Source organism: Salvia miltiorrhiza, chromosome 8, assembly GCF_028751815.1.
Source record: "Salvia miltiorrhiza cultivar Shanhuang (shh) chromosome 8, IMPLAD_Smil_shh, whole genome shotgun sequence".
In the NCBI taxonomy this organism is placed as follows: domain Eukaryota; kingdom Viridiplantae; phylum Streptophyta; class Magnoliopsida; order Lamiales; family Lamiaceae; genus Salvia; species Salvia miltiorrhiza.
The window spans coordinates 20,716,619-20,743,966 of record NC_080394.1 but is presented as its reverse complement, the minus strand read 5'-3'; the positions used below and the strand labels follow the sequence as shown (position 1 = coordinate 20,743,966).

Below are 27,348 nucleotides of genomic sequence, written 5' to 3'. Positions count from 1 at the left end.
TAGAGAAGTTGGAAAGCGGCGCGGCACCTGGGAATGGCGATTGAGAGAGGAAAAGCAGCTGCGCAATGGAGAAGGGGAGGAGTTTCAAAGGTTAGGTTGTGAGGGCTGCGAAAATTAACCCTAAAATTGCTTTTTTTTTAATTTTTATTAATATATATGAAATTACTAAAATACCCCTACGAAAATTACCAAATTCCAGGGGGGTCCAGTGACCCCACTGCCCCCCCTTGGCTCCGCCACTGGCTGCTGGAGAAAGCTGAACGCCGAACGCCGCCGCCGCTGCTGGAGAAAGCTGAACGCCGAACGCCGCCGCCGCTGCTGCGAAACGCCAAACGCCGCCGCCGTCGCTGGAGAAGGTCCCTCCCACCACCGCCGCTGGACGTCTGCTCCCGTGAAGCTGCTCCGGCACCGCCGCACCGCGCTTGGCCACTATTCAGGTGAGGTGAGCTTGTTCTTTCTCTTTTTTTTTGTTTTTAAATTTTAAACTGTTAATTATGATAACTAAATTAAATTAATTTTTTTTTTGTTTAGTAACTGCAGATCTGCCAGAATCTCAATTGGTCGTCCCTTTCTCCGACGCCGTCACCGCTGCTGTCCGGTAAGTGGATTTGGAGAGTTTGTCATCCATCAATATTTTAATTTTTAATAAAACTGTATTATTTGACAAGTTGCTGCTATTGAAATGTTGTTTGCGAAAATGTATATTTTTGAAATTGGTGGTTTAATAGGTAATTTGATGCAATGATGATGCTAGAATTGTAGAAATTCGTCCACTAATCTAATTTTGTAAGATTGGTAGATTACTTTTTGCTCAAACTGTTGAGATATATATATATATATATATATATATATATATATATATATGAATTATAACTAATTATTAGATTGAGAAAAACTGAAATTGATCCGATTTGTTATCATTGTTAGGGTGATTCTTAATTTGTGAGGAAGAAAGGAAGAAGTCAACGAGAATAAGAAAAAACAAGTAAGTTTTTATTATATTATCCCTTGTTTTGGTACTATGGCTCAAATGGTAGTCATAGTTAAAATTTTAAATTTTAGATGAGCATGTATCTAGGATTTTTTTTTATTTGTATATATTAGACGAGCATGTATCTAGGTAGTAAATGGAGATTAGGTTGGGGGATGGCTGTGTTCCATCCCATTTTGTTGCTGTGGTGATGGCTTGGAGCCGCGTATTTGTTTTTGTATTTGATTTATAGAATTTGTGTTGAACATGTGTTATATTATCATAGTATCTATAGACTTAAAGATTAATAAAACTCTAAAAATATGTAGATATAAAATTTCTAACACACTTAAATGAACCAAAATTGTAGAAATGAGTGAAAATCGTGAGTGGATGTATCGACGTTTTCTACCTGATGGAGCTTTGAATCCCGATTTTCAAAGAGGTCTTCAAGGTTTCATTGACTACGCTAGCAGTAGACGAGATTTAATGGATGGGGAAAAAATTAGGTGTCCGTGTAGGAAATGCGATAATATACGTTTCCATACTAAAAACAATGTCCAGTATCACATAGCAAAGAACGGATTTGTGCGGGATTACCATATTTGGAGGTTTCATGGGGAAATTGAAATGCCGACGACTGAATATCATAACTTTGAAGATATTGAGGATAATGAAGATAATTATCAGAATATGGTTATGGATATTGCTGCATCCCAATATAACATTCAAAACATCGAAGAACCCCCAAATCCGAAAGCAGAATTGTTATATAATATGTTGAAAGCTGCGGATAAAGAGTTGTGGCCCGGTTGCAAAACTCATTCACAGTTGTCTCTCGTTGCTCGTGTAATGAGTTTAAAAGCAGAGGGGAATATGTCTGAAAGATGTTTTGATCAGTGGCTTGATTTAATAAAAGAGATCCTTCCTGAAAATAATTTGGCTCCTACTAGTTTTTATGAGACTAAAAAGTTATTGAGTGGGATGGGACTACCTGTGCAAAGAATTGATTGTTGTCCAAATAATTGCATGCTTTATTGGGAGGATGATAGGGATTTGGTTCAGTGTAAGTACTGTGGCGAGTCTCGTTATAAAAATAATCGAGACTCCAGAAGCAGTAGAAAGACATTGGTAGCAGCAAAGCGAATGTTCTACTTCCCTTTAACTCCACGTTTGCAAAGATTATTTGCTTCTAAAGCCACGGCAGCAGACATGCGTTGGCATGCATCATCAATAGATGACGGGGTTATGCGCCATCCTGCAGACTCACCTACTTGGAAGCATTTGAATGATATCTTTCCTGATTTTGCAACAGAGGTGAGGAATGTTAGGTTAGGTTTATCCACAGACGGTTTCCAACCTTTTGGTCAATCGGGCCAACAATATTCCTCGTGGCCAGTGATTGTTACACCTTACAATCTCCCACCCTGGATGTGTATGAAGGAACAATTTATGTTCCTTACAATCTTGGTCCCTGGACCACGCAATCCAAAGGAAAAACTGGATGTTTTTTTGCAACCATTGATTGCAGAGCTTATACAATTATGGAATGTGGGTGTGCTTACATATGATGTGTCGTTGAAGCAGAATTTTCAGATGCGAGCAGCTTTACTGTGGACAATTAGCGATTTTCCAGCCTACTCAATGTTATCCGGGTGGAGTACGGCTGGAAGATTAGCTTGTCCACATTGTATGGATGAAACTGAAGCTTTCACTTTATCACATAGTGGCAAGCAATCATGGTTTGACAACCATCGAAAATTTCTACCAATTAATCATCCTTTCCGAAAGGACAAGAAAAGCTTCACCAAAAATAAGGTGGTTACTGCACAACCACCTCAAGGAAAGTCTGGTCAAGAGATATTGGCAGAGATAGAATTGATGGGATTTGTGAAAGTAACTGGAGAGAATCAAGAAGCAATTAACAAGGCATCAGCTCGTAGGTATGGCACGGGGTGGAAAAAGCGCAGCATATTTTGGGATTTGCCTTATTGGAAGTTTCTTTTAATTCGACACAACTTGGATGTCATGCATGTTGAGAAGAACGTGTTTGATAATGTGTTCAATACAGTGTTGAATGTTCCGGGAAGGACAAAGGATACTTCCAAGTCCAGAGAAGAACTTAACACATACTGTTCTAGGCCTGCTTTGAAGAGAAATCAAGAGACAAACAAGTACCCAAAAGCTTGTTACACGCTTGACACAAATGAGAAGAGAGTGTTGTGTGAATGGGTAAAAACCCTGAGGTTTCCTGACGGTTATGTATCAAATATGGGGAGATGTGTTGATTTGAGTAAGCTGAAGATGTTTGGGATGAAGAGTCACGACTGTCATGTTTTCATGCAGCGCATCTTACCAATTGCTTTCCGTGAATTGCTTCCCGTCCATGTATGGAATGCAATCACAGAACTCAGTTTATTTTTTAAAGACTTGTGCTCCCGGAACATTCAGAATGAAGATATGTGCAGACTTAATGACATGATCCCTATCACTTTATGCAAGCTTGAACGGATTTTTCCTCCCAGCTTTTTTGATTCAATGGAACATCTGCCCGTCCATTTAGCTGACGAAGCACGACTTGCAGGCCCTGTACAATTTCGATGGATGTACCCATTTGAGAGGTAATCCATAAACCTAAAATATATTATATAGGCTTCAAATATATTTTTAAAATCATGTGGTGATTTCTATATAGGTACCTGCGAAAGTTGAAAAATAATGTGAGGAATAAAGCTAGGGTAGAAGGATCTATTTGCAATGCATACATAGTGGAAGAAGCATTATTTTGAGGAACATGTGAGAACCAAACATAGGAATGTGCCACGTAATTTCGATACTCAAGATCCTATTAGGTTCGATGGGCATCCTGATAGACTTACCGTTTTCAAACAAACGGGACATACTTTTGGGAAAATGTCTACGAGATACCTTGATAGCAAAGAGTATCATGCTGCTCACACATATGTCCTATTGAATTGTATAGAAGTTACCCAGACATATCTCGAGTAAGTATTTCATTAATATTAGTATTATTTATTAAATTATGTGGACATATGAATTTAACTTACACATTATATGATTCAAGGTTGTTTGTCGAATCATTGCGCATATTGGGAATGTCCGAGGGTTAAATTGATAGTAAGATGGAAACTGAATTTACGAGATGGTTCGAATCATACGTGAGTTTTATTTTTCAATTTAAGTAATCCACTCCAAATTGCTTTCCAACCTTTTTGCCTTACTCATCCATTGTTCCAATATTTTAGGTGGCGAACCCTGTTAATAATGTGACGAATCAGTTTCTTATTAGTCTTTCTAAAGGGCCCTTAACAATGATATCAACATATCCCGGCTATTTTGTTAATGGATTCAAATTTCATACGCTTTCACATGGTACATCTCGAGCCACTATGAATAGTGGAGTGTGCATTAGGGGTGCATATAATAATTGTGAGCTTGATTATTATGGTCGTTTGGTAGAGGTGTGCGAGCTTGAGTATCAAGGTCTGCCAAAGAAGACAACCACATTATTCAAGTGTGATTGGTTTGATCCGGGACGGAATGGGACATTGGTGCATCCCCAATACAAGTTGGTGTCTATAAATCACACCAAAAAGTATGGAAAGTACGAACCTTTTGTGCTAGCAGATCAAGCAATTCAAGTATACTATTGTACTTATCCAAGTAAAACTCAATCTAAAAAAGATTGGTGGGAGGTGTGTAAGATAAAAGCGAGATCTAAAGTTGAAGTACCAACTGAAGCATCTACTGTGGAGGTCGACCAACCCTTTCAGGATGAATTTATGAGCTCAATACACACAATTATAGATGATGCACCCAACATAGTTCATCCTAGTGGCGAGTTGATAGATATGGATGATGAAGAGGAAGAAGAGGAAGATACACCGATTAGTGAAGAAGAAGATAATGATGATGGTTATAGAGATGATGATGACTATTAGAGTTAGTTTATTTACCTTTTTTTATGAAGATAATTTACTTGTGAGATCAAATTATTTTTGTCAACAATTGTTAATAGTAAATTTTCTTTGGTTTTTGAAGATGGTGGGAGGAGTTTCTAGTGCGAGAGGTTTACGTGGGAGAGGAGGAGGTTCTAGTGGTAGCGGTGCTCCATCATCCTCAAACCCTACATCATCCACAGGATCAGATGGAGGGATTGCTGCATCTGTACGAGATATACAGCTGACTCATTCACCTCCATCTTCGGATTCGGTTCCTACTGCGGCATCAGAGGCTCCCACCACTGGACGTACTACACTCGTCATACGACATGGGTATAATTTTTATTGTTACACAATCTTATGAATTATTAAATGTTAGTTTTATTACTAATGACTTTGAATGTTAATTGTAGCCAATTACATCCCTTGGGGATGGTTCCAGGCACAGTCACTAAGATTTTCAAGCAAGTTAAAAATCCAGAAGGTTTCAATTGGAAACTCACTCCACCTGCAATCAAGACATCGTACTTTGAGGAATTTAAGGTACGAATATAATTTAATTCAAGTTGTTTAACAAAATACATATACATATTAGTTAGTGAGTTGTTTAATTGGAAACTCACTCCACCTGCAATTCAAGTTGTTTAATTCAAGTACTGGGACTCTGATGAATTCAAAGCCAAATCAGAGATAGCAAAAAAGTGTAGGATGTCTGAGCCTTTAGGTCCTGGAACCGGTCAAGTGAAGCACAAGGGAGGTTCGAGGTCTATTCTTCAGTATGCTGAAGACGTGGTACGTTGAAATTTTATTCATATCATTTTTTTTCATTTAAATTCATATTAATAATATCTATATTTGTTACGTTTTTTAAAAGGCTAAAAGGAAAGGTGTGGAGCCGACTGAATGTTTCTACGATGCTTATGAGATCCTTCATAGGAACAAGGATGGTACTTATACAGACGAGAAGTCTAGACAGATTGGAGTACGTAGTAAAGTATTATAAACGTATTTAAGTATTGTTTTTATTGCTCTAATTCTTAAATATAACTCGTGATATATATATTATTGTAGGAAAAGATGCAGGAATTAGTTGCTTCTCAGAGTCAGCCTGTGGATGATGATTCTGATCCACCAGAGATCGATATGAACAAGGTGTATGTGGAGGCTGTTGGTGGACTCGACAAGAAGAAGAGAATGTTTGGAGTTGGTGGACTTGCAGCCAGCTATAGGAGCAGTGAGCAGTCGAGTGGTACATCTCAGTTCCATGGCCATACTGTCGATCCACAACGACTTGTAGACATGGAGCAGCAGTTGCAGGATGCCTTAGCGGAGATAGCACGTCAGAAGGAGGAGATGATGCAGAAAGAAGAGCAGACCGATGCTCGATTTGAGGCTCAGCAGCGTATGTTCGAGGACGCTCAGCAGCGTATGCTCGACCAGATATTGGCTAGGCTTCCACCTGGATCTGCGGGACCCACTCCACCCACCGGACCTTCGTCTTGATTATGTTGTGTTTCTGTACTTTGAATACTTGACTATTTCTATTATGTTTCTTAACACTTGAATATTTTGTTATGTTATAACTATATGTGAATGATATTTTAGTATATTAATATTTGATTGATTTTGTGTTTTTGGTGATTGATGTATTGATAATATAGTAGAATAAAAGTGTATAACAGGACGTCGATAACTGAATAGAGCAAATTAAAAAAAAAAAAATTAAAATTAGCGACGGAATTTAAGTCCGTCGCTAAATATTGGGCGGACAAATAACGACGGAATCGTCGTCCGTCGTTAAATATTGGTGCACAAACAGCGACGGAATTTTGGTCCGTCGCTATTTAGCGACGGAAAATTCCGTCGCTATTTCCGTCGCTATTGACTGACGACGCCTTCGTCGTCGTTTTTCCGCCGACGGTCGAACCGTCGTTATTTCCGTCGCTAAAATAGCGACGGACCAAAATTCCGTCGGTATTCGGTTAGCGACCTATTTTACGGCGACAGACGGCCGTCCGTCGGCCGTCCGTCGGTGATTAAAAATAGCGACGGAAAATTAGGGATTAGCGACGGAATTTTCCGTCGCTATTCGCGCAGTTTCTTGTAGTGACATTTGAAGTTGTTTGAAAAGTAGATTTTAACAGCTTAAATAATATGAGATTATTTTTTTAGTTTTTATTTTATGTAATTTTTTTTAAATCTTTAGATGACGATGAACATCATGAACTAAGAATATTATGTTTGAACTAAGATAATTATCTAAAATTTGAAGAATATTTAAGTATTGACGAACTTGATTTATTTAAGAGCTATGATTGTCGGGAAAAATATTGGACATAACAAAAATACACCATTAGATATATTATAAAAATTTCAATCATTCCCTAATGTATTTATTATTTATAATAAATAATAAAATCTCAAGGGTTCTAGGTTCGTTCTTTACCTTTTCCTTTATTAATAAAATCTTATTTTAATAAATAATTTATAGAATATTACTAATCAATACCTCTTCTGATAAAATAAGTTTTTTAAAATTAAAATAAATAATCTTATCTAAAATCAACCATGTGATAAGATAAAGACTTAATATATCTATTTATACATTATCACTTAGTAAAAAAAATATATTACTCATGAAGATAAAAAATTTAGGAAATATAATCCTTTTTTGTTGTAAATGTACTATTATGCTCTTAATAATTACTAAAACAAACCCCAAATCAGTTGCCCCCTTACCCCCAAACCCTTACCCAAGGCGCTGTCATTTCCTTTCCCGAATCTCGATGCCACCACCGCCACTCGCGTAGCCACCACCGGTGCCACCCCTTTCTAAATGCGCCACATCCCCTTGTTGCCCCTTCATCTCCCCTGCACTGTCGCATTCTTCTCATTCTCTCCTCGCTATTCCCCCCTTTGCCGCTGTTTCACCGCCTCTCCAGAAATTCTCCCTCTCTTCTTGATTGCCTGCGCACGCCTTCCTTTTAACTTTGGCCGCCGCATCCCCTTGCCGCCACCGCGGCGAGTCCCTCTCTCTCTCTCTCGCCATTGCTTTGATCTCTATCGTCTCTCTCCATTGCCTCTCAAACGATTATGATGCACTTTTATTATTATTACGCACTTTAGTGAAAAATGTGTGTAACAATGTACACACTTTTTTTGCAAAAGCGTAATTGCGAAAAAGTGTGTAACAGTGCAAAGTACATCGTTACAGACTTTTGCGACAATTACATGACTTTGCATGGAAATTGTGTAACAATGTATTTTACACTATTACACGCTACAAGTGTATTTTGATCAGAAATGTTACTATTTCCATAATTTTATCCATATAGTTAAAATTTCTTTTTACTATATAATTCTGAATTGAATAGGGTGCTACTTTTAGATAAATTAAATGTGTTGAGTATATTATTTGTTTAGGGTGCATCTACTTTCATGGATAAATTTATCATGGGAAAAGGAGGATAACAAAAATTTATACATTTAAATGTCTTTTTTCTTTTCCCACATGTTACATAAAAGAGAAGTTCACCATTTTTTCTTACTTATTTTCACTTCAAGGATAGATAATATTTATCCATCAAAGTAAACGCACCCTTAGAGTAATTTGTTGGAACACCTTAATTATAAATTAAAAATTTAAAAATACTTCTACAGTCAAGAAAAGCATGAGGCAAAATAAATTTTCATAAAATTTAATTTATATGTACGTACTTTTTTTTTTTTCTGTCTTAAGCCCTCAATTTTATGAATCTGATCGCTTAGCTAATGAGTAATGAAACCGTATCCATCATTGAACAATATAATCAATATGGACTCAATTCCTTAAGGGCAATCGATAATAAAAAGGTTAAATTGCTTGTTTCATATCCTTATGAGCTTATTATATTTTGTGGTGTCACATATCTAATTAATATGGTATATTGGAATTCTAATAAGACATGAGGGGGTCTCTTTAATTAGCACCTAATCCACCATACACGTAGAATAAGCAAAGCTGCACATGCATTGTGGTTTAGGGAGGTGGAGGTCGGCGATGCTTGCAGTTTTCATATGGTGAAGCCCACATGCAAGCTGCATAATTTCCTTTTCAAACACAACGTATGTATATATTAAGGGTCAGCTCTTAGTAGATATTCCTCCTTATATAATATATTGATTTAAATTTGAACCATATATTTTATGCATGTAAAAATATAAAAATACGATACGTGATAGAGGTTTTCCAGCACAAAAAATATGGAGGGGTAATATATGAAGTAGCTTCACGAAAAAAATGTGTAGAGTGAATCTCAAACATATATATATATAGGAAGAGGTTCTAATAAAAACCTATGTTAAAATGAGAACTAGAAACCTAATTAATCTTGGCCTTTTAAATTTTAGATCTAATGGTTAGGATTTAGTCAAATTAAAAACCGCCTAATTAGGCGTCATTTATTTTAAATTACCGTGTTTGTATGTTTTGAATTAGATTGAGGTTATTTTTGTCTTTATACTTTTCTTATTTAATTAAATAACATTAGTTAGTTGTTTAATATGTATTGCCGTGTTTTATCTTTAAGCTTTGTATTGCCGTGTTATACTTACAATGGACGGATGAACTAATATATATATATGGTGGGCTAAAATAAAAACACTACTTAGAATATAAAATAGGAACCGTTTTCAGCTCAAGATCTACGGTTGATTCATCACCTTGTTGGATGAATTCATGGTCACGGGTTCGAATCCCATAAGTAGCAAAAAAAATCTCAATTCATACAGTTACACAGCGAATTCATACGTGTTTTACATAGAATTCATGCATTTTAATTAGTTTATAATTTATATGTTAAGAAGTATTTATACCGTAGTCTTCCCATATATATATATATATATATATATATATATATATATATGGTGAGATTTTAAATTGATTTATAGGTATATTCTATTGGTGATATTTGTCTGGAGGGGGGAAAATTTTACCTGAGTTCGAATTCGAGACAAATTTATGGTTTTGAGTTTGAATTCCATAGATAACAATCTCACTTTTAATTTTTCTAATATCGTTATTCAACACTATATATTAGCTTAGTCATTATTCTCACTTCTCACAAAAAAATGGATATCTCACGAAAAATAATAATATCATGAAGCTACAATGAGCAAGCGACCCGTTCTATTCAATGTGTGCATCTATAATATACACTTTTAATGAAGACACAAAAATCGAGAATCACTAATATAAATTAATCTAAAATTTGACCAACAAAATTAGATCTTCCGCCTCAACATATGCCCTTTGTCTTCTAACTAGGATTTCTCAAAGCAAAAACACATGGAGCAGCTTTGGACCAGATATACTCTATGCATTAAAAATTAAAATATAGCTTATTTAATTGCTCATTCACTTGCAATATAAACAAAAGCAGCATTAATTCAGTGCTTCACTAATTTACCGGCTTTTATAGTATAATGTAAAAATTATTAGAAAAAGATTGCAATGTGATCTCCAACACCCAACCCCATTTTCCTTTTTGACTTCTAAATGATTGAAAATAATGGTCATGATAATAATTAATAAGATCAAACAACGTTTTATTTTAGTCCCACTCGGAGAATTCCAATACATCTGATCTAGACAATTAAAAAGACATTTGATGTGGATACTCACCATATTATAATTTTAAAAAAAAAATATAGAAAAAAGTACAAATCACATCCTCTCTTTTATCTTTTCTTAGTGCCCTTTTGGATAGATTTTGCGCGCTGTAGACAATTAAGAAGATTTAATTAATATTAAAATTAACAAAAAATAATTGATTGATTGAAAATGAAATAAATGGACAAAAAGAAGCTAATCTGCACACGAGAAGCCCACATAATTAGAGAATAGAATAGAAAGATCCAAAATGAGTTTGTCTTAACATTATTTGTGAGTAGTACTATCACTTAATAATCTATCATCAAATCCTATTCTCAAATCAAAGATTCTGAAATGGAGAGAGAGAGTTAAGGAAACACGCTTAGTATAATAAAAAGTAGTACTTTTTAACTTTTTTAATTCATATTTTCCAATGTTATTATTCATTAAGTATCGTTTCACTAATTTATTCTCTTTTTCTTTTTTACATTTCATTAATTTATTCTCCGAAAACTCATGGTCATGTGTGATGCGCTTTGTCAAAAATATCATCTTTTTTTAATGAAAAATGGTTTGCTGCCCTTGGCTTCTTATAAGGCAATATATTAGAACAACAAATTATGATTTAATATATATCAGTCTATATATGTCTAACAAAATACTATACTTTTCTTTACATGCATGGCGTGTAATTTATTTTTATTGTGTATGTTGTAAATATAATGGGGAATAGTTACGAAAATCATACCAAATTAATAACTCTATATTCAACTTGTAAACGTTAGTTAAAAACTCGTTTAAGCAAGTAAGGATCCATTTACTTTGGTCGTAAAATTTTCATTGGATTGATAAGAAAAGATGAGAAAATATTACTCACTCCGTCCCACTATAAGTGAAACCCTTTTTTGGGGCACGTGAATTAAAAAAGATATATTTTGTGTGTAAATGAAAAAGCGAAAAGTTGTTTAAAGGGTAAAACTTTTACCAAAAAAGGAATGAGTATCACTTATGGTGGATACCGAATATAGAAAGAGTCTCACTTATAGTGGGACGATGAGATGGAGGGAGTAATAACTCGATATCATATGTTTACTAGAGATGAAAAGATGAGAAAATGTTGGAAAATATTTTTACACCACTATCCAAATATAACATTATCCAACATTGGAGAGAAAATAAGTTGCCCGAGAAAATATTTCAGTATGCCTCTATCATAGTAAATATGTAAAAATGATGGGAAAATTGTGAAAATATATATTTTCTCTCATTTCCCATCAAAGTGAATGCCTATAACTAAAAATAAATAAAACTTCTCAAGCTTGACTAATATATATGTTAGGTTCAACTAAAGCTCGTTGGAGAGCTTAAATAATTTATAGGCAATCGAACAAGTTCAAACATTATTTTTAAAATTGGATATCATTTCAAATAAAACTTGAACAAGTGTACATTCGGCTCACTCAGGATTCTAGTAGGAGGAAATTTGATTACTTGATTTACATTTAGGGTGTGTTTTGAATTTATGCATCCGATTACAAAAGTAATTAAGCGTGAGATCGATCACTATATAATACCCAAGAAAAATTAAAGCAAGCCAATATTCTAAGTGGGCTAGAAACCTAATATTGTCCTCTTGTATTCGAAGAAAATTTGAGGATACATCGCCACAAAACAAAATTAAAGTGAAATGTGTAAGCCAACATGAAAATCAAAGAGCCTTATTGAGACAACCCAAATATTTTTCATTACTGTGTTAGATTATTAAAAATCCCACTCCAACTTAAAATAATGGGTGTTTTATCAAACAACTTTTGAATTTACGGCAACAATATTCTAGCTTCCCATAATTGTTTGAGATTTGGTGCAAAATGTAACAGGTAGTATGATTAATAATTGATGCATCTCATTGGATTAAATTTATTGGTTGGAAATATATGTATATGTATGGCAGTACTGTTCAAATTTAGTGGTTGAGAATTGTCAATTGTGATCAGAAAAGGTGGTACAACATTTCACCAACTCAATAATTAGACTACCAAATTAAGGAGTATCACCTAGCTAGACATTTAATGCTCCTCTTGTTCTATCTAAATTAATCTGCATACCATAACCAGAAAAGAAATTAACAAATAAAACGGTTCCATTTAGGTTCCAAACTCAAACAACACTAGCTATTTGTTTTATTGATTCAAAAGTTGTCTATTTGAGTTTATATATATATAGTTGTGCACATGTAATTAAAGTTGTCAAAATTGATCTGACTAGGACTTTTGGCCCGCTGGTACTATTTAGGGGCTAGCTTGGCCTGAATTGTTAGTGTATGGTTTATACACTCTTATTGTTTGTCATTGTATAATCATATATGACGTCTATTTTGTGATACTAGTATTTGCACATGTACCTACTTGATCTTGTAATGTTTCATTTGACAGTTTTCTTATTTTGATGCAGGTCTTGGAAAACATCATGTAGTATATTAATTCTTGCGCGTCTTTGGCAGGATTTTGTTCCTAGTTTTGTTTGGTAATTAATTTGATGAGATTATTAAGTGAAGATATTGATTATCTCATCAAGATTTGTCTACTCTTTACATATGGAAAGGTGGACTAGAGTTTTGCAAGACAATCTTTTGAGCCTCATCAAGGATTATCTCATCAGGTGGAGACTAGGGCTTTGCAAGATATGATGTAGCTTAGCAAGGTTATCTCATCAAGAAGGCATGAAGATCGTTTCAAATTGATCACTAATGTATACCCTGAGTCTTTGAATTGTTGGTTTATTATATATTCATACGTTCAATAAGTGTGATTATTCTTTTAGCTATAAGACTTCGATCTAGTTGCTGTGATAACTTTATTTAGATTTTAAGAGTTCGTTTCTTTACTAAGTGATTAGTAAAGTATTTATAAGAGATTAGGTGATAAACAAATTGAGTTCATGTCTTGTAAGTTGCAGACTTACTTCAAATTGTCCACCGCAGGTGAAGTTTTGGGAAGGTATCTGCGCTTAGTAAGAAATAATCTTATTGTATAAGTCTTTTGTATCTTAACATCAATTAGTAGATCATTTTTCCTAGGTCAAGCCCTCATACGTAGGTATGTTATCACCGAGTTGGATAACCAAATTTTGGATAAAGTTCTTTATTGCTTTAGTGCTTCTTTTGGTATTGATTCCACTAATTGTACTACTAATATCTATTGTGATATCCCTTTTCTCTTATGAGAATAAGTTCAATCTTTGAGCTGCTTGTGAATGAATGTGGGGTAAATTTCTATTCAATGAAGAAGGCCAAATTTTTTAGAGTAAAGCATCACCAGACTTTTTTATCACACTTATTTGCGCTAAAATTATTTACAACTGAACCTGCTTAACTGAAAATTATAACTAAGGATTTTATTAAGTGACAAACTTTCTAAAGGGTATTTAGGATTAAGTTTAAATTTCTGTTGCTGAGTTATTAGTCTAACTGACCAATCAACTGATAGTCAGTAAGATTTGTAACTCTACTATGTTTTACAAACTCTAGACTGAAGCCTTACGTGGATCTCAGTTATAGCTCTGTGCTTGACTGAAATCAAAATACTGAAGCCTCCTCAGTATCAGTATCTACAACCATTTTCCAATTAAAGATTGGTTTGCTTGTTTTCCTCAAAAATAGCCTACAGGTGTATTTCTCCCCCCCCTACATCTGTTCAGCAAACCCTCCGGGACCCAACATGTTTGTAGGCGAGATAATTGTCTTTTCACCACAGCCGCATCTCTTTTCGGAAGACGGTCGAGTCTTCCCGTTTTTTGTTCCATTCTCAAGTCCCTGAACTTATGAAGTCTCGTTTCTGTAGTGGACCAATTTGTTAACATCCCGCCGAGCCATTTTTTATTAACACAATGACACCGGGCTTTTATTGCAGCCCATGCTACTGAATCAGCTGCTTTCTTTTTGGTACCAACAATCAAGAACTGTTTTCCCCTACTTGCTGCATCAAAAACCAAATCGCAGGCTTCGGATAAAAAACGAGCAGTTTTAGTAAGATTTGTAATATGAATACCTTTACGCTTTGCAGAGATATAAGGTGCCATTTTAGGATTCCATTTCCTAGTACCATGGCCAAAATGAACTCCCGCCTCCAGCATCTCTTCCAAGTTGATGTTCCAATATCTTCTTGTCATTTCTCCCCACACCCCCCTTTTTCAAAAAAAAAAGAGACGAGAAACCCCGAACTGAAATAAATAATTGTTCCGATGGAACCTTCTCTTCTACCGTAGATTGGCCATAGATAGACGAATAAGCCATTAGTCTTTTCTATTGCCTTACTATGCAAATGACTGTACCAAATACCTATACAGATAGTCAAAAAGCTGAATCTACTTTTCACTTTTAGGAATCATTAAATCCTATAAATGCTTGTTCTGGTCTATCGTGGAAATTCTTTGAAAACAAAGAATCAAATAATTTTCTGTGGTGAAACAAAATATCTCTCATTTGAGCTAGTTTTGCTTGATTTTTATCTCATCAAAAGAGTGAGATCGGAGAAATCCTACTTTTTAGGATAAAATTACTCAATCATCTATCTTATCAATCATGTAAAGTAAACGTCCCCTAAATCGTATTCTAAGACGGGTTGGGCTATAAAAAATAAGCTAATTGGCATTGTTTGGAGGCCCAGCCCGAACCGCATAGTAACTTCCATCGGGCTGAGCCAGTCCCGCCCGAACCGCATAGTCAGTTGACAGCTCTAATTAATTATAAGTGAGCTCTATAAGACTAGTCAATGGAATATATCAAGCTCGAATCAATTGTGAACCAAATTAGCTTGAACACAATATAATACAATCTTTATATATAGACCAATAAAAAAATCCTATCAAAATGAATTATATATAGTGTATTTGACTGAATAAATTTTTAAATTCCTAATTTTGTTATTTAGTATTTGATTCGAATTTGGATGGTTTTAGTTAGTGGTAGGACATGAATTTGATGGATTCTCTGATCAAATCCAAATTATGCACTGCATATACATGTGTTTTGATGAAGGAAAGTGAAGGGTGTTATAATGGAAAAGTGAAGGATTAAAAATCATTACGACAAAATTATTTTGGTGACATCAAGTATTGGAGAGGATTCGAAGTGCCACGGTAAGGTTCGATGTTCAGTTTAAAAAGTGCAGAAACAAAGGCATAATATTGCCACCTAACTTTTAGGACCAAATAATTTCAATTGCCGAAACCATTGTTATCTTATCATGGTGTTTGCTTTTTTTATCGTTTCAGATTAAATGATACGATATAATACATGGAGTATATTATAAGAAGGAAATATTTTTGAAATGTAGCCTTTTTCACTTTCAACGGCGCAATGTTGATGGGATGAAAAGAAGAAACTTTCATTATTGGTTCGAATTTTTTCGGATCTAAATTTAGTAATATTAGGATTTGTGATCAAGTTACGTATCTAATTGGTCAATCGATGATTTGATCCAGCTAATTAATTAGAAAAAAACAATTGAAATAAATAAATTAATTAATAAAATTGTACTAATATTTGTTTGATTTGAAGAGTTTCGAAATTAATACTAGTGATAGAAGATGCCTATAGCAAATCAAGATTTTTTGTATAAAAACTAAAAAAATAGTGATCATGGCCTAGGTTTAGATAATAACTCTGACAATAAATTAGGAGTACCAAGTTTGAATATTCTTACCAGTTGGAAATCAATCATTTTAGTTCAAATAATTAAGAGATTGGTGGAGTTGGAAGAAGTTCTTGCGTGAATCTCAAATTTAACATGACACGTTTATACCAGATTGGGAAAATGCATATATTGGAAGTAAAAAGAAGAAGAAAAACTATCCTACTAGAAAATGAATCAAACCACAATTTACACATTTTCTTTTCTATTCCGTTTTGGTTTGCACTATTTATTTCTGCGTAATTATTGAGAAAGTACAACATATATAATTCAAGTGAAATAAAAAATAAATCATGGAATTGTAACATTAACATGCAAGTAGTACAAATAAAGTACATATGATAGTATATTATAGTTTAATAAGGATCGAAATCAATTTAAGGCCACATATAGATATGTATACACGATCGAATCAATCTTCTCAGTTTTTCGGTTGTCTTGTTTTTATTTTCTATCAATATATTTCTTGTTTTCTATGCAAACCATTTTTGTAACTTTTTCCCCTTTCAATTAGAATGTTTTCAGACAACTTATTAGGATGGTAGGCGACTGAAATTGAAGAGAAAATTAATGCATGACATCAACAAAGTAATTTCTCCTCTAGTTGCCCAAGTGTTACCTTTTCTCAAACCGACCCCTTTCAGTCATACCTTATATATAAATAAAACAGCTGACAAAAAAATGTTTGGATTTAACTATTGTCAAAAATATCCGACGACCTATATATGAATTAGGGCAACCTTGACAAAGTATGAGTAGCAATCAGAATTAGTGTAATTATCATGAATAAGAATGCTATCTTTCACCATTATATGTATACACAAACCCTCGTTGATGTGGACAAAAACGTCCAAGTTGATGAAGAACCGAGTCTTCCAATGAAGATATATATTTAAAAAAAAAAAATCAAGATGGATCAAAACCTATGTTACTCCACCAATCCGACAAGTGTCTAATTATCAAATCGTGAGACCGACGTAGGATTTCGTAAAGTGATGTTATTTGACCATAATAGTATATATATTTATATATATATACTCAATGTATTTAAATTTTTTTGTTTAAAGTAAAAATAGAATCGAGCTAATTTTACCGTTTTGTATGCATTGTAGTAGCTTTTTATATTTTTTTTTTACAATTTTGATTTTTTTTTAAGGGTGTGGAAACAAATTAAGGCGATAGATTCATGCAATGCAACAATAGGTATGGAGTAAGGAGATGTGGCAGATTAGGGAGCATGTAGAGAATCGGAATTGGCATTGAATGATGTAGTTGAATCTCAATTAATTTAATATCTATCGTCCAATTCCATTGCAACAATATGTGTGACAAACACATTTTCTTTAAGGATCCATGCACGGTTCTGACATAGCATTTACGTCCCCTCTCTTTATTACCCACTCACATTAATTAATTTCTGCAATTGATTATAACCAATTCAATTTCAATTTTATTATGAACATTATTGTATTTGATAACATATATGACGGCTCAATTCCATCCACAATAAATAAAACAAATAAAAGTGATCGATGAAATAGTATATTATGATAGGTGGGAAGTTAATTAAACAGAAACAGCTGCATCAGAGAGTCGTAGTACAATTTACAAAATTGCAAGCATCTTTTGATTGTACTTTTTAACACAAAATTCACCAAAGATAAAACTACAGTACTCTTTGGGTGGAGCCCAGTTCATCAAATCAACAAAACAATTTACCTACTTTAATTCTTACGTATATTCTATTATTGAATTTGAGGTGATGGATGATACTCAGAAAAAATAAATTCTCATTTACATATAATAAATATATAAGCCAATAGGATGACATGCATGCATATGTATTTTTTTATAATATTATTTAATTGGGCTGACTACTGATAGTTATGGGGCAGGCATGTGTACGTACGTTTTTGTGATTGGACCTCTTATTTCTACCAGACTATGTCCCACTTCGATCTCGATATTTATTACTACTACCACTTGTATAATATACTCATCAATTCACTGTTTTAAGGTATCCAATATTTTCATGAAATGGCCCGTTTATTTAAGTTCGGATTAGGTCTTACTTATTTGAGCTCAACTCTTGAGGCCTCACCACCTCCCACACGCAACCGGCCCTTTTAACTCTTAGGGTGCGTCGGTGTGTTTATTTTGATAGAAAAGAAGAGAAAACGTGCATTTTCATCCTCTTTTCTCATTTTTATATGTTTATTATGATAAAAAAAAAATCTTCAAATATGATTGAAATATTTTTTCGGACAGTCTATTTTTACTCATTTTCTCTCCAATGTTGAATAATATTATCCTAAGGTAGGGGTGTGAAAATAATTTCCAATATTTTCTCATCTTTTCATCTTTAATAAACATATGATAAAAAAGGAAATAATGATAATATTTTCTCAACTTTTCTTATCCATCATTTTCCAATGAAAATTTTACAATCGAAGTAAATGCACCCTTAAAGATATATTCTTCCATCTTACGTGATTTAATTCTTTTCGATACGATTATTTAAAATAATGATATTATAGTGTAGAGATGTGTATCATATTTATAAAATTGATTGCCCAAAAAAGATATATCAAGTTAAACGAGACAACTCAAAAAAAAATACAGGTGAAATTAAATGGGATGAAAGAAATATATCTATATATTAATGGTTTCGATATAAAACTATCGTGAGTTAATTATACTATTACGTTTTACTATATTTTATGAAAATTTAGAGTGTGATTTGGTGGTGCACAAAAGCAGAGTTTAACGTTGATTGCGGCATAAGACTGTAGTGGGTGCCGCAGCAATGACAAATATCATCCGGATGCTAAATGACTATATTGTATTTGAATGTGTGAATAGTAGAGTAGACATGATTGCTGAAAATCATAAAACTCGATATGATGAATCCATAACTATATGTTAAATTTGTAACAGTCATGATAAGATAATGATGATTACATGAGTAAATAAATTTGTGGTGCTAAGTGTAGGTGTCAGACAGAAACCCCTCATTAAGTAAATTATTCTTGTCCCAATGATGAAGCCCACAAACAAGTGTTTACACTTCATCAAGTCAGCCCATTCACTTCATTTTATTTTCTTTATTACATTCCAACCCATTATCGAGTGAAAATCTTGACATTGTAGGCCAACTTAATTATTAAAGTTTGAATAATATCAACTTCATAGAAGCGGCATACAAATTTTAAGATTGGTTTTGAAGATTCTTAAATATTTAAGAAACTAATCGACCTGATCGTCCAAAACATCTCAACTTTTATCACGGTTAGGGGTGGGCAGGAACCGAACCTGACATCCTAAAAACCGATCGAACGGATAAATTTTCGACGGTCCTTCGCTTACTTCTCTGCAGTCGAAGATGACACTTTTTCCGTCACTCCAACTGCTGGATGGGATCGCTTTATCGACTTAATGCTCTCATTCATTTTCTTACACACATAACTTCCCACAAATACATTGAATCACATATTTTAAAAGTGGCGAGAGAATATAACCGTTATGCTGCTCTTTTATATAATTATAGAGTTGAATAATTATATTAAATTTCACAATATATAGTAATTAATTAATATCTAAAAAATTGAAAAATTATTCTTTTCATTCAAAGCTAGATTTTTAATGTATTTTAAATAAATTAATATATTGTTATAGTATTTTTGGGATCTAATTCTTCTTTTAGTAGAAAAATAAAGTGAAACCACAAATATTTTTTTTTAATATAGCGATAAAAGATTAGTTTAGTTATAGTTAATGAATGCACGTTTCTTATTGAATGGTTATAAATATAATCCCTCCGTCCCAATAATAATGGTCTGTTTTTCCTTTTTGGATTGTCCCATATATAATGACATGTTTCCTTTTTGAGCTATAATTAACATTTAATTAAATTTTTTAATAAACCCATCAAATCCTAATCTTTTTCTGCCCCACCTAATTTTTCTATCTTTTTGTTCCCAAAACATTTTCTCTCTCTCTCTCTCCACACACACACACACTCCCTCTTCCTTTATGCTCTCTGTCGTCCGGCGACATCGCCGGTTCTCGCTGCCTCCGGCGCCTCTTCTTCTTCCTCCTTCATTTCTTTTCTCTTACCCCATTCTTTCTCTCTCGATCTCGATCTCGCTTTCTCTCTTTGCTCTCCCTCTCGATCTTCTTTTCTCTCCTATTCGCGACGGCCCATGCAGCGCCGGCGGTCGCCGCCGCCTCTTTTCCCTCTCTCTTCCTCGCTCACTCCGCCTCCATGTCCCTCTCACATTTGTCTCTCCATCTATCGTACTCTCTCTCTCTCTCTCTCTCTCTCTCTCTCTCTCTCTCTTCCTAGCTTGGGGAATGGAAGACTAGGCAAAGGGGCGGACGACTGCCTCTCCCTCTCTCCTCTACTTTCTTCTCGTTGCCCCCCCTCTCCTCCATTGTTTCTCAGCCACGGTAGGGCTCGCCTCCATCGCTCCATTTTCCTCCACTATGCTTGTCAGATTTCGAAACTGCAGAACGACGGTGGAGAGAGCCCTAATTTTGTGCAAGAAATTGGGATTTTTGGCGCTGGGTTTGGTGGTGTCGGGCTAGTGATGCCGAGCCCTACTTGGAGATGAAGAGAAATTGGAGATGATGAGAAATTAGGGAATTTGAGGGGGGTGGATGGGTTTGTTGGTGTTGGAAGTGGAGGAGTGGTGGGAGGCTGGTGTTGCCGGATTTTTGCTGGAGTATTGAAGAAGAAAGTCGGTCGGACAGCTGGTGTTACCGGATTTTTGCCGGATAAAGTGAGGGCGAAATGGTGGTGGGCCATCATCTTTAATTGATGTTAGATTAGCTAACAATTAATTTTACTAATAACATCTTTAAATATGTGGCTCATCACTTTATCTTCTTAATTCAACACTTCTTAATCTCTGTGCCCAAAAGAAACGGGCCATTATTTATGGGATGGAGGGAGTTTGATTTCAAGAATGAAAAGTTAAGATAATAATAACATGAGATCTAGATCTAGGTATATATCAAATAGATTTAATGTAATATCTAATGAATTAATATATTTTTATAATTATATAATATAATTTACAAAATTATCCTTAAAATAAAATATTAGTATATATAGATTATATCTTTATAATATATAAATATAATATTATTTTAATCATCCTCACCGGTGCGAAGGAGCCATCTTCGGAGCCGCATCTCATAGCACCCTCGCCCGACGCAGCACCGTTTCTCCTGTTCCCCTTTCGCCTTTTTCCCACGTCTCACAGCACCTTCGCTCCGCCAGCCCTGCCCTGCCCTGCCCTTACCCCTTCGGCCTTCCTTCAGCAACCCACGACAACAATAACTTCAACATGCAGGTCAATTTTCAGAATTTTAGGATAGAAAAATTGAATTTTTTAAAATTGGTAATTTAGGATAAAACATTAGTTTTTCGAAAGAAACAAAAAAAAAATAAAATTCGATCAATTCGGTAAAACCGACCGAAAGCTTGTGTAGTTCATTTTTTACTCGTTTTTGGGAGATGAATCAGTGCAGTTTAGTCCTCAGATTCATTGTGCAATTCTATTTTCAGTTCTTCTCAATCAATGCAATTTTGCACCAACCACTAGCCATGATCAATTAATTAGTTGTTCTTTTGTTGGTGAAATAAGTTCCACCTGCACTACTTTTTATAGCACATAAAAATGAAGTAGCATCACAACACCACAGAATTCTGTGTCATGTGCAAGTAGAGAAAACTATGTGAAATCTGGGCTGAAGAGAGAATCTCAACAGACCGATCCCTGATTCAAACGAACATATTGTGATATAATCAACACAAAGAAACAGTTGCGCCGCAGCCCAACCTAACAATTGCAACATATCTAACAAGTATTAGATCACACACATAAGGTAGAGCTTTCTTCCAATAGAAGTATAACCTTCACAAACATTTCAAGTATGAACTATTGTGCCTCAACTAAGAAATCGAGATTTAGGATAAACACCAAATAAAGATGTAGACGTAGCAAGCACGCAGGAAAACATATGAGAAGACATCTAAAATTGATATCTGACCCCATGACGAACCATTCTGGCACATCACTCCCTTAATCATGGGAAACTCGATGCTTTTCTGCTCATCCTCTAAATGACACCTGACAACGCCAACAGAAAGCAACCATCCTTATTGAGTTTTAGTTCCGGTTCTTGGATTTCTCCACAGCCCTGGGAGCTGTAACCATATTATAAAATAAAATGAGAAACCTTGTATCAAGATGAATGCATCTAATTGATTTCAAGTCATGTCAGTACGAATGTCAGAAGAGAGTAAATACTCCGTGCAAACACATAAAACAGTTACCAGCCCCAGCTTATTGGAACCCCGAAGTAGCCTTAGTATGTTATTGTGCTCTCTCTTTTAAATTGCACATAATGAACCTCATGACACGAGACTTAGACCACTCCTACCACAAAACAATAATCCCACAAAATAAACCCACACAAAAAGTTGATACAACAATTAAAAAATAAAGCTGAAGACCAAGTCAGTATGCAGGGGTCAATAAAAGACCTCAAATCTTACAACAAAAGTAACAAGTTACTCGGGCTACAACAAAATCAAAAGAACAAGTGTTTAAAACATCCTTAAGAATCCCTTCATTCTCAATCCTTACAAGAACTCATACAATAAAGAGCTGTATAGAAGTTATTATCATACATAAGTTGAAAGTGTACTTATAGAATTATAGAAACGGATACACTAGAAGTCCCACACAAAAAATGGATACATAAAACTCTATTATTTTAAGAATCTTCAGCTTTATTTATATTTTTTTGAGAAATCACAAAATGCACAAGTTGACATATCAGTCTAAAAAATAGTAAAGCTGAAAACTTATGTCAGTAATAGGAGTTAACATAAATACAAAATTTGTTTGCAAGAGATATTGGTTCTTACAGAGATCTCATACAGTACAAGGCTGTAATTGTATAGGCAAATAAGTAAAGTTATAAAGAAGTTAAAATACAAACTGTATACTCATGTAAGCGTAGATGCACTATTTGACTTAATCCCACAGAGAGGCTTTTTGAAACATAATGGAGTAAAATTTTAGCTCCAGCATGCCAGATGAGGAAGGCATAAAAATTACTAATTAATCACATTATGACAATGCTCACCTAATCCAATAGCATCAGACCCTTTCATAATTTTGAGTCTCTTGCATGAAGCAATGAACATCCTAAAACAGTATCGCAAGGAAATAGTTAGATAATCAATTAAATAAAAATTAAACATATGCAATGAAATATGACTTCTATCAAATGAGAAACAATAATGAAAAGAGTCCATGTTCATTAATGCTGCCAGCATTACAGGGAACCAACTGCATGAGATGAATTAAGTTAAAGAAAATGGATTAGGCCCCAATTGTAGCTGCAAAGAATGTAAGAAAATGGAGGTTGCACTCTGAAATATATAATGCATAAACATAGCATCCTGGGGTGAGGAAATCCAATGAACTAAGCAGTTGCAACAACTAGAATTTAGAAAGAAGATAAAAAAAAGGATGCAGGGAGTAAAACATTTTTGTGCTGGAACTGCAATCATCAATAACGGGGAAAATAAAAAAAAGTGGCCGATCTCATGAACTTTTTCAACAAAATGAATAAGAGATCACCTGCATAAAGAGAAATTTAATTGGCGGACAAATCAACTTGTTGACAACAAGGAGGTTGTACTGATCCTTCCATGCATTTTGCAATAATAATGACAACAATGATAAAAAGACTTCTTAGCTATTGCATTAAAGTGATAAAAGTCTCTTGTTAGCAAGACAGGAAATATAGGAAGAACACATAATATGACAGATCTAGAACAATCTTTCCAAGTGTTTTGCAAACAATAATAACGACGCGGATAAAAAGGCTACTTAGCTATTGCACTACTCCGATATAAGTCTCTGGGTTAATAACTCAGAATATATAGGAAGGAAACAGAATATGACAGATCTACACTGAGAGGGGACTTCTAAGTTGCCAACACTTATTACTAAATCATCTTAATCCTCTCTCAGGTCATACCAAATTCAGTAAGGCCAAGATATAGAAGTCCCCACAGCAAGTCCCCACAGCTAGTAACTCCCACTAAATTTCCTGTTCCAATACATTAAACTGACGATACGTGTCACCCAGGACAGTTTAAGATAACTGTAATTTTCAATTTTGGCTGATGTCATGGCTTCCTTTTTACAACATTTGTTTCACTAATTTATCAGTACTTGCACACATAAGGAAAGAAAAAGGGTACAAACTTACTCCCATGGAACATCTCCAACAAGCATCCAGTCCCCATCCTTATCCTCATAAGTCAGCACATATTCCGACCCATGAAGAAGATCCCTCAACTTACTCTCACTTAGCATTTCCCTGGCTGGAGCTCCCTGAGGTCCACATTGTCCTAAACCAGAAGGAACGTCACATGATTTGCAAGGATAGATAAAGAATCTTTATCTCACAGTCCAGATTACCTATAGTGAAGCAGCTGAACATTTTCTCAAGTGCAGAAGAAAGTTCTTTATATGTCGAGTACATTCTGAGATCCACCTTCCTCAGATATGGAGCACCATCCATGCTGACCTTAACAAAAAGAGCCGCTGGACCAGGTTTACCATCAACTTCATCATTGTTCTTTGAGGTTGTGACCAGAGAATTTTTCCTAAAAGATCTGATTGGAGGCCAACCAACAACCTGAGCCCTGCAAGAGAAGATAAAATAGCAGTTACAAGCTTCTTGAGCTAAGAACCAATCTCACTCTCAAATCTATAGACAGCTAACAGAATATTTTTTCTCTAATGACCCCCTTTATGCTTCTGTACTTACTTAGCAGCAGGTGCACTAGCAGTGTTAGAACCAATTATCTTGTTAGTGCTTTCTTGTAATGTTTTCACCGGTACTTCAGATTTAATAGTTGATTGAGTCCCTGATGGCCTGTTGGAAATCACATTACCAGCTAATTTTGCTTGTCCAGGATCAGAACCTGGAGCATTGAACATCCAGTTGCCTTCAGTAAAAATGGTACTTTTGGATTCAGAAAACCCATTGACAGTATCATCAAATCCTCTTTTGTTTCCAGTTGCTATTGCCTTTTGTGACAAAGTGCAGATTCCATCCTTGGAAGGAACCAAGGGGAACAACTGCTTCTCATCAAGCTTAACTGCATTTAATAGGGAGAAGTCAGAATCTCTATCGGGGGATTGTGATCCTGGAAGACCAAGCCTCAATTCTGTGGCCTTCATATTCAGATTATTCTTGCTTTCGACCGGCGCACTTGAGACCACAGAGCTGTCCACAGAGGAACAATCAGACAACCCAAAGTAATTGCGTTCTTTCAACCCTGAACCACTCTGAGATATACAATCCGATGATGAAGCCATCACAGAAACATTAAGTTCAAAATTCTATAACGTCGACGAATCTGCAAAACCAAAAATCATATCAAGGTCAGTCACACCCTTTGACTCAGGACTAGAAAATCCTCATCTCAATCAGTTATAACAATTTCAGCAATGCACTACTAGGAGCATCTTTTCATCGTTGCCAAATTACAAAACAAATATCCCAAAATGGCAGGAAGTTAGTAGTTATGTAACCAACTACTAGCCTCACATGCATACAAACGTCGTCTCAGTAGGTTGAGGAACATTCACTTTTTCTAACACGGATTATTTTCTTTGAAATAAATCCTTGAGACATGAGAGGTAAAATTGAAACAGATTTCTGGAAAGAAAAATAAAATAAAATAGAAAACTGTAGTTTTACCAAGATAAACCCAAGAAACAAAAATATCAATTAACACATGAATGGTATGATAGGAACAAAATCAAATTATCAATTAACCCAAGAAACAAAAATATGTCTCCCTCACAAATATATACTCCACATTTTCTACCAAAAAAGTACTATAGCTTTTCCTGCGAAACAAGAGGCGGATGCATATTAATATCGGCATTCAACACATGAGCATCAAAAAGTACTAGCCGGCGCTCTTTCACCATATCTCTCTCATGAGAATAGAAAGTTTTCATATTTTGCATGGAAAAAATCATATAAATATACACCTCAGAAGACTGATCGACAAGAAGAAAAATCCCTTCAAAATAAAATTGCACAGCAACAAAATAAACTTTAAAACACAAAGCATTAAAATATTTAAAGACTAGATATATCAAAAGAAGATCCAGAATACCAGCTGCAACATGTCACAGTGAAATAACGTAAAAAAGGCAGAAAATAATTGCAAAATTTTACAAGATCTAAGCTCCTTTTCTAGAACAATAAAGCTAAGGAAACAGAGAAAAAAAACACATCTCGAGGTAGAAGAAATTGAATTGTTGAGTTTAACAGAAATTGCATGCACACCAACAGCATACCTGAAGATATACTATCAAGAGCAGAAGCAACAAAACAGCTTAAAAGAAGAAGAGGATCAGAGCTCGGAGCAACACACTGTAGGAAAAGGAGGAATCGCAAAGCAGAGAGAATTTTTAAGGCCCCTCCATTCAAGCAGAAAGCTAAAAACAAAAGCAGGAGAGAGAGAGAGAGAGGGAGGTTTGTTTTGTTTATATTTGGGCGAGAGAACCTCGAAGCAGAAAAAATTAAAAAAATGCCCGCACGGGGGGGCAAAAGCGTAATTGAAGTTAATTTATTGAACGGCTGGGATTGGTCTATGGGAATGGATGATGGCCGTAGGATGGGAGCAGAGGAAAAATAATTACCTGTGGTTGCTGCAGGTTGGTAAATGGTGACAGCCAATTATGCCTTTTTACAGTTTCTTGAGGACAGTGTTCTGCTTCTTTGGTTATAGAAATTCCTGCCACTGTGCGGACTCACTATTTTGACATATATGCCCCTACCCAACTTTTCAGATTTCACTTCCATATTTTTATTTAAGGTTAATTGTCCATAAAATACCGAACTTTCATCCAATTCTAATTTTGTACATAAACTTTGAATTGTGGCGTGATAATTACTAAATTTTGATTTTATCTGATTTTACTGCGAATCCAAATTCCGGCCAAATACCAAGCTAATACTATATAATATGGTGTGCCA

At 34.9% G+C, this 27,348-nt stretch overlaps 4 protein-coding genes across 4 annotated transcripts; 3 read left to right on the top strand and 1 right to left on the bottom strand.

Annotated features, from left to right (window-relative positions):
- The first annotated feature begins 253 nt into the window (after window positions 1-253).
- LOC130998182 (uncharacterized) lies at window positions 254-3,759 on the top strand. Its single transcript, XM_057923613.1, has 5 exons — window positions 254-442; window positions 532-598; window positions 928-985; window positions 1,341-3,591; window positions 3,666-3,759. Exons 4-5 carry the CDS (start codon window positions 1,343-1,345, stop codon window positions 3,757-3,759), a joined length of 2,343 nt encoding a protein of 780 aa, XP_057779596.1. The 5' UTR covers window positions 254-442; window positions 532-598; window positions 928-985; window positions 1,341-1,342.
- A 9-nt stretch (window positions 3,760-3,768) lies between these two features.
- Window positions 3,769-5,487, top strand: LOC130998181 (uncharacterized). Its single transcript, XM_057923612.1, has 5 exons — window positions 3,769-3,975; window positions 4,056-4,149; window positions 4,237-4,933; window positions 5,033-5,265; window positions 5,346-5,487. Exons 3-5 carry the CDS (start codon window positions 4,847-4,849, stop codon window positions 5,485-5,487), a joined length of 462 nt encoding a protein of 153 aa, XP_057779595.1. The 5' UTR covers window positions 3,769-3,975; window positions 4,056-4,149; window positions 4,237-4,846.
- A 102-nt stretch (window positions 5,488-5,589) lies between these two features.
- LOC131001778 (uncharacterized) lies at window positions 5,590-6,568 on the top strand. The gene is made up of 3 exons (XM_057928356.1): window positions 5,590-5,724; window positions 5,807-5,914; window positions 6,004-6,568. The coding sequence occupies exons 1-3, from the start codon at window positions 5,641-5,643 to the stop codon at window positions 6,433-6,435; spliced, it is 624 nt and encodes a 207-aa protein (XP_057784339.1). The 5' UTR covers window positions 5,590-5,640; the 3' UTR covers window positions 6,436-6,568.
- A 15,431-nt stretch (window positions 6,569-21,999) lies between these two features.
- On the bottom strand, window positions 22,000-27,057 carry LOC131001777 (auxin-responsive protein IAA9). Its single transcript, XM_057928355.1, has 6 exons — window positions 26,667-27,057; window positions 25,117-25,711; window positions 24,765-24,991; window positions 24,553-24,694; window positions 23,416-23,477; window positions 22,000-22,468 (listed from the first exon to the last, which is right to left on the bottom strand). The coding sequence occupies exons 2-6, from the start codon at window positions 25,668-25,670 to the stop codon at window positions 22,431-22,433; spliced, it is 1,023 nt and encodes a 340-aa protein (XP_057784338.1). The 5' UTR covers window positions 25,671-25,711; window positions 26,667-27,057; the 3' UTR covers window positions 22,000-22,430.
- Window positions 27,058-27,348: the final 291 nt, after the last annotated feature.

Coding starts and splice junctions, on each gene's coding strand:
- LOC130998182 (XM_057923613.1), top strand. CDS start 1,343: ATGAGTGAAAATCGTGAGTGGATGTATCGACGTTTTCTACCTGATGGA. Junction 3,592..3,665: donor TGGATGTACCCATTTGAGAG/GTAATCCATAAA, acceptor ATTTCTATATAG/GTACCTGCGAAAGTTGAAAA.
- LOC130998181 (XM_057923612.1), top strand. CDS start 4,847: ATGATGAAGAGGAAGAAGAGGAAGATACACCGATTAGTGAAGAAGAAG. Junction 4,934..5,032: donor AGATGATGATGACTATTAGA/GTTAGTTTATTT, acceptor TGGTTTTTGAAG/ATGGTGGGAGGAGTTTCTAG. Junction 5,266..5,345: donor ACACTCGTCATACGACATGG/GTATAATTTTTA, acceptor TGTTAATTGTAG/CCAATTACATCCCTTGGGGA.
- LOC131001778 (XM_057928356.1), top strand. CDS start 5,641: ATGTCTGAGCCTTTAGGTCCTGGAACCGGTCAAGTGAAGCACAAGGGA. Junction 5,725..5,806: donor TTCAGTATGCTGAAGACGTG/GTACGTTGAAAT, acceptor GTTTTTTAAAAG/GCTAAAAGGAAAGGTGTGGA. Junction 5,915..6,003: donor AGAAGTCTAGACAGATTGGA/GTACGTAGTAAA, acceptor ATATTATTGTAG/GAAAAGATGCAGGAATTAGT.
- LOC131001777 (XM_057928355.1), bottom strand. CDS start 25,670: ATGGCTTCATCATCGGATTGTATATCTCAGAGTGGTTCAGGGTTGAAA. Junction 23,478..24,552: donor GTTGGAGATGTTCCATGGGA/GTAAGTTTGTAC, acceptor ATACTGTTTTAG/GATGTTCATTGCTTCATGCA. Junction 22,469..23,415: donor GTCTGATGCTATTGGATTAG/GTGAGCATTGTC, acceptor ATATGGTTACAG/CTCCCAGGGCTGTGGAGAAA.